This window comes from Alosa sapidissima, chromosome 14 (genome assembly GCF_018492685.1).
Source record: "Alosa sapidissima isolate fAloSap1 chromosome 14, fAloSap1.pri, whole genome shotgun sequence".
Classification (NCBI taxonomy): domain Eukaryota; kingdom Metazoa; phylum Chordata; class Actinopteri; order Clupeiformes; family Clupeidae; genus Alosa; species Alosa sapidissima.
The window spans coordinates 5,823,373-5,832,817 of record NC_055970.1 but is presented as its reverse complement, the minus strand read 5'-3'; the positions used below and the strand labels follow the sequence as shown (position 1 = coordinate 5,832,817).

At 42.9% G+C, this 9,445-nt stretch overlaps 1 protein-coding gene across 3 annotated transcripts; it reads right to left on the bottom strand.

The window, feature by feature from the left end:
* Positions 1 to 5,079: 5,079 nt before the first annotated feature.
* Positions 5,080 to 7,498, bottom strand: LOC121681247 (zona pellucida sperm-binding protein 3-like). Of its 3 annotated transcripts, XM_042060876.1 has the most exons (9): positions 7,405 to 7,498; positions 6,938 to 7,307; positions 6,718 to 6,836; positions 6,524 to 6,627; positions 6,256 to 6,433; positions 5,838 to 5,955; positions 5,672 to 5,751; positions 5,278 to 5,351; positions 5,080 to 5,198 (listed from the first exon to the last, which is right to left on the bottom strand). In XM_042060876.1, exons 3-9 carry the CDS (start codon positions 6,834 to 6,836, stop codon positions 5,140 to 5,142), a joined length of 732 nt encoding a protein of 243 aa, XP_041916810.1. In that variant the 5' UTR covers positions 6,938 to 7,307; positions 7,405 to 7,498; the 3' UTR covers positions 5,080 to 5,139. The 3 variants fall into 3 exon arrangements, with proteins under 3 accessions (XP_041916810.1, XP_041916811.1, XP_041916812.1); XM_042060877.1 differs by lacking the exon at positions 5,278 to 5,351; XM_042060878.1 differs by lacking the exon at positions 6,718 to 6,836.
* Between the last annotated feature and the right edge of the window lie 1,947 nt (positions 7,499 to 9,445).

The following is a 9,445-nucleotide window of genomic DNA, read 5'->3' as shown; positions in this document are numbered from 1 at the left end:
TAGCAAAATTGACCAACTCAGGTCACATGGGTTTGTCCCCAATATACGTCTGCGTTACTGATAAGGAGCTTAGAACTGCGACATTCACATTTGTTATTCAGGGGATCCATTTCTGATTTTAATGAATAACAAGAACAAAGAATCCAGGGGTTGGATGAGGATGGGGGACATTGCCATGTCCCCCCTACCTTCCTTGACCAGTAGTAGGTTGGACAGATGTGCCCAGCCTGTCTTTCAGCCTTCCATCCACCTGCTGTGGCCTTCCAGGGGCCTGATATCCCCACATGGTTGTCTGCTTAAAACCACACTAATCTGTTTGTACTTTTAATGGCTGCATTGTTTCTTAGCGTCCCACTTGGAGGCTGCAGAAGCTGGTCTCAGCCCAGCTTTTTGTGCCTGGCATGGGGACCACAAAGCCCAAAGCCCAGCTGAGCTGCACGGATACTTGGCTTCTGTTCTGTGCTCAGACCTGAGCTGAGTGGATCCTCTGTGTGTTCAAAACTGGAGCTGAGAGTACAGTGTCTCAAAAGTGCAACCTGCTTTTTATTAGGAATGAACAAAATGAACAGGCACTTTTATACAAACGTACAATTTAGAGGCCATGTCCATTTGTTTTGGGATCCTTGGTCCTCCATTCCCTGGCCATGTTGATATTAGTGTCTTGCTCCTCTTTTGTAACTCCAGAAAAGACAACAAAACAGCTTCAATGGTAAAGAACATGAAGAGAAATGTGTCTCAAATCATGCAATGTATTCCTGTAACCAACCACTCCCATGTTTTATGCGTATTGGGGTTAATTGGCATTGCATAATTTATTATTAATCCCGCATAATGCCTTTCTGTGTCAATGCATGACAAACCAGCAGAGGTTTCACAGGCAAAGGAAAGCACAGTGTGTACCTCTGACCATTGTTAACACCAGCTGACAAGAAGAAGAAAAGTGCCATATAAGAGCAGCAGTCAGGTCTAATGATGTACTTCTCATCTCATCTGTGTTTAGCACCTAGTGGTCTCTCTAGGGGCCATGGCTAAGGGGTCCCCACACCACAGGGACCTGGGTGGCATTAGGGGACACAGCACTGGACTGACATGTCGCACCCTCTGTTCTTTGACAGCAGGTCTGACAGTTGCATTTGACGGCAATGGTGTCGAGTCCTAATGAAGCTAATCCGCACCCAAGAGATCAGCCTGGGCAGAAGTGGCTCAGTGAGGTCCTTAAGTACCCCACCCCACCCAGCTCCCCCAATCCAACCCAGACCAGGCCAACATCCAAATCTGCTCCCACCTCCTCTGCCCCCCTCCCTCCCCACTGTCTTCCCCCTGGATCCCTTTCCTTGAGATTTGCAACACTGTCCCTAGACGCAGCCCCCCCCTCTCGCCTCCAGCCTGCCCAATGTGAGCAACAGATCCTCCAATAGGGAAACAATGAGCAGCAGATTGTGCTGTCAGGGCCCATTAATTACCATCATTAGCATCACACTCCACAGCCAGTGGAACAGCACAGCAGCTTTAAGCTGTCTGAGTGTGTGAGTGTGTGTGTGTGTGTGTGTGTGTGTGTGTGTGTGTGTGTGTGTGTGTTGTGTATGATTCCACTGGGTATGATATTGGAAAGGATTAATTGATTAATGTGACTAATTAGCTGAAAACATTCCCTTGCCATTTGACTAATTTCTTGATCATTCCAGGAACACAAGGATGTTCATGTTTCTCTAAAAGAAACATAAACCATCTCCTTTTGGCTGGCAAACATCAATTCACGTGTCTTTTTGATAAAATGTCTTTACGCTGTTGTGGTTCCTGTTAGTTATAAATACATACTGAGACATTGACAGTTTGCTAAACCCACATTCCATTTGGCCAGTTTATAATCACAATGACTCAACATGTGTGTATGACAGGGACTCTGTGAAGGCCATCTCCCCTCCACAGGCTCAAAAAACCCCTACCACAACTAGACAATAGGCAGCCATTTTGTTTTTACTCAGCAATTATTAACAGACTGATCTCCCTTGGCATTTTTAATGATCACTTGTGGTGCACTGTTTCCTGTTGGAACAGAGATGAATGTTCTCAGTGGATTGAGTTAGGACATGGATTCCTGTCAGATTTAATTGGTATTCATTTATTTTAGCCATTTAGTTAAATGAGTGACAAAGAATCAAAATACACCAGTTAGTTTTGCGTGAACCAACACAGTGAGAAATATTTACGGTTAACTGCCATGGCTAATCCTGAAACAAATGTGTTCAGGATAAATACCTATATCTGGAAACATTGGAGGTTCAAAATGTAGCTATATCTGGAAACATTAGAGGTTCAACATTAGCATCCAAAGTCTATGAACACTTTTCTATTCATATTTTATTATTCTGTCTATTCTGATAGAATTCTGGGGCACCCCATGACTTCTGAATGGAAGATTCTTGAGTTAATATTAACACCCAATAATACCATTTGTTCAATTTATGCTGACAAGAGAATGAAAGCAATGAGACATTAAGAAGGTTGTTCAAAACAGACAAGAGCTTTTGTCTAATTGTTCATGGTAACGGAACAAGACTCTAGTTAGTTTTTGGCTCCTGAATCCCACTCCATCTTTCTTTGCAGTCACTGGCACACCTGAACATGCCTAATGCATCTGATCAGGAGCAATTCATTTTGAGCCATGTATCAGTATAGGCAGGGGTTAAAGTGTGTGTGTGTGTGTGTGGGGGGGGGGGCATATAGAGCGATAATATTGTTATATTAAATGGTGAGTTAATTTTTTGTGTGCACAGTGACCAAGAAGCTAGCAATTCTTGCCCAAAAAGTATTGCTTCACCGCGATATGTTGTCCAACGGTGAGTGATTTTTCCCTGTTGCACCAACACTGGATTTTAGGGCTCCCCCACCTGCCAAATTCCACTTTAACCACTAAGTATAGGTACAGATTAGTTTTGTTGGAATCTAAGATTTTTTTGAAGGCAACAGGAACACATTTTGCTTAGCAGGATTTAAGTTTAAGGAAGACTTCAAAGCCAAGCCAAGACCAAAAAAAAACAAAAAAGCATTTGGCACGGAACATGGGACTCAATCGATCATGTAAAGATCTCAGAAAAGGTCTTTAGGTTGTCCAAAGGACTCCCAAGGCCAGTGCTGGCAGTGCCCTCTGCTGGTTATTTTTTATTTAATAATGATTCCAGACATTTCCAAACAAGACATATAGTAACTGGTCTGGAAGACTGGAATTGTCTGGTCTGACAGACAATTTGGACATGATACAATTCAGCAACTTAGTTAGCAGATTGCAACACACCGGTGTAAGACACACAAAACCCCCAGAATTTGTAGGACAGACACGGTTGCAAGATGTAGCCTCCGCTTTTCCTGAGACATGACTCCTTTTTATCTGATGTCTGAAACCTGACACTGATAACATGACTCTGATAACTTTTCATCTGAGAACTTTTCATCTGACTCCGCTTTTCCTGAGACCTGACTCCTTTTCATCTGATGTCTGAGACATGACTGTGTAATTCCGTAAACTTGACAGCAGTTTTCCTGAGAGCTGATGCCTTTTCATCTGATGTCTGACACCTGAGTCTGACAGCTGAGGATGTCCTAAAATGTACACCGTACTGCCGCTATTCTGAATGTAAATGCCCTTTCATACAACTAGTTGATTAGTGTGGAGTTGTGTGGAGCTTCCAACAGTTTTGGCAACAGCTTTTACCTTTGATAATGGCATCTGATATCAACAGCTGCACTATTCAGCCTCATGATGGAAGTTCCAGGAAGGACTTTAGGCACATACATAAGTGTAAAGGTATACACTAGTTCATCCTCAGTCATCTGAAGGAAAGGAGAGCAGAGTCAGTTTGTGTAATCTATTGTGCAGAGGTCCTCCTCTGTGAAAGCACAGTCACCAAGAGACATATCTCTGGTGGTGGGGGGGGGCTGCTGGTTAGCGCTTCGTCGGACTTGTAACCGGAGGGTTGACCAGTAGGCATGGCTGAAGTGCCCTTGAGCAAGGCACCTAACCCCTCACTGCTCCCCAAGCGCCGCTGTTGTTGCAGGCAGCTCACTGCACCAGGATTAGTGTGTGCTTCACCTCACTGTGTGGCGAGTGTTTTTCCCTAATTGGGATAAATGCAGAGACCAAATTTCCCTCACAGGATCAAAAGAGTACAAAGTACATATACACTTATACTTATCTGCTGATTGGATCAGCAGGCCAGTGCCAAAGAAATCTCTATGCACCTTCACACCTCACTGCCACAGAATTGACCGCTACCAGCACATTATTTGCTTTTAGCCCCATCTGTACACTGCCAATTCCTAGGAGAGTACAGTGGTGGGTTGGATGTGCATAGAGGCGTAATGGTTCATAAGCTATCCATGCAGATAATGTTTATATTCAGTGTCTGCAATGTCTTCATACAACATTTGACAATTATTTCCAACAGTCTTTAAAAGGAACACCAGGCAATGTTTTCGTGTTAATCTTTGTAAGTTGGTATATGGTAAATGACTCATTTCACAAGGCGAATGAAGACTCTCGCCCGCCCTTACTGCCTGTAAGAAGAATGTCCCACTTGCAAGTTCGGAGTATCCTACCTGCTGACCGAAGCAGGATCAGTTTACATCCTGCATACAGCACAGAGGCATGCTAACAAAATTCTAGCGATTGTTGCAAACGTGTGTATAATGGCAGAGCCAGTGAAGAAGCAGCGAAAACCCTTGACGGAAGATGCAAAGAAAAGGAAAAGAGCTACAGACCGAGCGAGGGGGAGTTTCGTAGAGAAAAAGCATCAGGCTTGCCTGGCGTCTCTTTAAATTTAGCTTTGAATCTTTAACAGTGCCTAGCCTTTGGTCATTCTGTCCATGAGCAAAAACACTACAAATACAGTCTTCATTCTTCAGAAGGCATAATAAATAGTGATGTCAGACCTTGATACTTTCAGAGATGGTTAATGTTTAAAAACTAAAGGTTCAAGGTGAGACTTGGACCAAGAGACTTCTTGTAGGAGTGCAGACTCGCATGGAGAAATGGACCTCAACCATAAAAATACAGCCCTGAAATTATGAAAGACAAGAAACTTAAAGTGTAGATTTATTTTATTACAATTTCATTTGAAATTGAGGCATTAGCAAAACAGCTCAGTTTTCATTCTTGACCTTTATTGGCCCCAAAGATGCCTCCGATTCCCACTGTCCATCTGTGCCAAAAGATAAATACTTTGCATAAACATTAAAAATCCTGCAGCATCAAAAATTTAAGAGGACCAAATGCTATACCTGCAGCCCCTCCTGTTCCACACATATAGTCACAGCAGACACACATCTCATCCATGCCATCAGAACAAGTCCATCTGAAAAGGACCAGTTAGCACAGACCAAAATTCTCACTATGCACATAAACAGAATTGTCTTAAGTATTGAGCAGCAATGCTTTTCCTGTCTGGCGAGACCCAGAATATGGAGGCACATGTGAAGACCAAGAAATCACTGCAAGTCATTTTAGCAAGTTTCATATTCACACAGGTACACAGAAAAGTGATTCTCAGTAGCCTTTGATGCAAACTGGAAAAAATGTCTTATTTTATGGCTCGTGAACATTTAGATCCAGAGATGTAAACAGAATAGCATCTAGGTTGAACAAACAAAACTACAATCTTGGCCCCTTGCTTACTGGTCATTAGAGAAGGAACAAGCCTTGTGGTTGGACAGTGTTGAGGCTAAGGTTGCCACCAGCTGGCAGGTAATATAGATCTGAAAGGGAAGAGACAGCCATTATGCCCAGGTTAGATAAGTGAAAAGCACAAAAGCACAAAAAAAGGACTGCCGCCCCCTCTTACATCGTCTCCGTGTCCCTGTGCAAATCTAAAGGCCTTCAGCTCAAACCGCAGCTTGTCATCCTGAGCTCTGGACAGGAAGCGAGATCTGGAGCCGGTCAGCTTAGCATCAACAAGACACCTGCAGGAAGGGGGGGGTAGACATTAGCAAAACCTTTCCCATGGTTAAAGTACCCTGCGAGCCAACTTGCTAACTACTGCTTTCAAACACCAGCAGCATGGATGCTGAAAAAGCTACAATTTACCAACTGATTAGAAGTTTAATAAAGTTGCAATCAATTCAGTTCAGACCCATAAAAACCTAAGAGCAAACCTGAATCTAGGCTACCATCAAACCTTCATATGAGCATATGCAATGGAAGGAGTTAATTTATAAAGCCCAAGACACGTTAAAAATAAAACTTTAAGTGTTTCCCCTCACCCATGGTTCTCAATGAATGAATATCTGGGTAATGCGTTCATATCAGGGACTGCAGTGGCCACACAGGAGTGGGCAAACACACGCAACGGTACGTGGTTGTACTGGATCACAGCGGCGTCAATGTGCAGGATGTCTCCAAGGTAGTAGGTGTTCGGGGCCCGCTCAAACTTCCAGTCATCTAAAAACACATAGACAGAGGTTGGGGCTACTAACACAACCATGCACTTTGGCTGGTTTCTACATGAATTCAGATGCAGACTCCACAAACCTGTCATGAGTCTCAAGGAGAAGACCAGGACTTCCTCGGCAACCTTAGTGGCGGCATAAGGGACCCAGGTTGGCCTGAGGGCATCACTGCTCACATTATGCTCCCTGATATTGAAATAAAACACATGAGACTCGAGGGTCTCCCATGTGGCACAGCACAAATACCAGGCCAAATTGGTTGGCAACAGTTTTTACCTTAGATAATGGCATCTGATATCAACAGCAGCACTATTCAGCCTCATGATTGAAGTTCCAGGAAGAACTTTAGGCACATACATAAGTGTGAAGGTATACACTAGTTCATCCTCAGTCATCTATGAATGAAAGGAGAGCAGTGTCCATTAAGTAACACTAATATCAGTGATCGATAACACCTCAAGGTCATAGGAAAGTGGTACATTAGAGTATACAGTACCTGAAGCCTGCTGCCACAGCCATGCAGTTCAGATTCAAAGATCAAAACCTGTGCAGAGGGATCCTCCTCTATGAAACCACAGTCACCGAGAGATATCTGTTGATTGGATTAGCTGGCCAGTGCCAAAGAAATCTCGATGCACCTCCACATCAGCCTCTCCACACCTCACTGCCACAGAATCGGCCGGTATTGGCACATCAGGGACAAACGGTAACTTAGGCTCTACTGGTGTCTCTGGTCTCTTGGGGAACGTCCATTTCAGCTGCTTCACAGGAGTTTCTAGTTTTTTCTGGGACTGAAAAGGAACAGGCTGCTGGACAGGCTTGCGGAGCGCTTCACGTACAGGTTCTGGATTAGCACTCTGGGGATCCTGTGGCAAAGATACATTGAGAGATGTCTCAGTGTGGTCGTCATCTAGAAGAGAATATGGAAAATACGATCTGTATTTGTTCCTCAAAGGACCATACCAAGGCAATTGATAAGCTTCAGTCTGGAGAGCAATTGCAAATCGCACCAAAATAACACTACTACACTAAGGCAACCTGGTGAATAGCTCAGTCTATTTAGACCTGCTTTTTATTTGGTGTTAAATTACATAGGCCCCACCCTATTCTTGATAAGTCAAATTATCATCTACACCTGTGTTACTCACATGTCACTCTGCAAAATGGTGAGGTCAGGTGTGTGTCATGATTAGGAAAGCAAGCTGATTGTTCACCTGAAACCTATTAGCGCCGACATACGAGTGAGCTGTCACTTGCCAGGCATGTTTTTAACTGGCAAACCCAACAGCACGCCAACAAAATAGAACTAAATCATAATTTATCAAGCAATTTACACGGTGGTGTTGGCAAATTCTGATGCTGGTGTAGTTGTATTGAGAACAATGGAATCTAATGTAATTAATGTTGAGAGCGGAGTGCGCCGAACTCATGTAGCTTGTGCTTGCCCTACTAGTTGATGTCAAAATGGCTGCTGTAAAAAGGTCTATTGTGGAGTTGGACCATTAGTAGCGGACATGCGACATACACAGCCCACATAGCTAACAATAGGTCAATCAGCAGTGACCAAAAGGGTTACACGAGGAGTGCAGTGACAGCAGGCTTCAGATAGCCTAAACTTCATCAGACCTACGGAAAAACACCTGATATTAAAGATAGAAATGTACCACTGGTAACTGCTGATGCCACACAATCCCATGGCGGGACTCCAGCGTTCTGCCACCCAAAGCTGGAGGACATAGACTAGGACTTGAATTTCCCCTTAGGGATCAATAAAGTATCTATCTGTCTATCTATCTATCTATCTAGGACATACAGTACTGCATCTGCCTACTCAAAGCTGGTAGGCTTACCTCTCTTTCCTTTGTGGACAACTTGGGAGGCAGCTCTGCTAGTAGGCTATTCTTTTGTCTCTCCATATATCTACTCAGGCATTTGGGCTGCAGTGCTGAAGATGCATTTTTGGATTTTAGGTAGGAGATTGTTAGAATATGTGATTGAAAAGCGTTATAACGGAATGCTCATTAGCCTAGGCTACTGCAGACCTGTCATACAGCTGAAGGCTTTGAAGATCGCTAAAGAGCGAAGCATCAACTTCAAATCCTTAAAGATGCGACGCAATGGACAGTCGTTGCGTAGAAGTTGTGCCCATCAGACTTCGAGAAGAAGTGAACTCTTTTCAGCGGTAAACTATGTGACCAATTTAAGGAAAACTCATTCTGACTCTCAAACTTCGATCTGAAGGGCAATGCTGATTAAACGTCATGTGTTTTTTGCGATGCCAACATCCGTCAGTGTTGAAACTGCTAGTTTCGAGTTAGACGTGTAGGCTATGGTTGATGCAGTTATTGAAAGTTATATGGTTCTTTTCTTTCATAATTGGTAGAAATACCAGTCTTCTTTTGCCAACATCCGTCAGTGTTGAAACTGCTAGTTTCGAGTACGTGTAGGCTATGGTTGATGCAGTTATTGAAAGTTATATGGTTCTTTTCTTTCAGAATTGGTAGAAATACCACAGTCTTCTTTATAAAAATACCAAATCATTCATTAATGTAGTTACTCATTTAATTTAAATTTGACGAATGCATCCCAAAAAAATGAATGAAATTTATCTCATGAATTAGGCCCAATTGAAATGGTGTTAACAGCCTATACATGAATTCATTGTGTTATCACCAGCATTTAAAAAAAATGTCCAGGGGGGTCGGTCTTATATTCGGGCCAATATGGTATATTTGGTTTTTTTCATTGTTTATTTATTTCTTGAATTTCCCCTGGGGATCAATAAAGTATCTATCCATCTGTCTGTCTTTAATTTGTCTATTGATTGCATTGACATTACTGTTTATTATTGCTATTCTCATTAATGTAGTCTCACCAAGTTTTTAAAACTGTTCACTGTTAATTTAACTATTGTTTTATTTGTAAGTTGGTTTGACAAACACATCTGCCAAGTCCCATAAATTGCCCATATATAGACAACTGCCATACTGGCGTTGCAAACTAA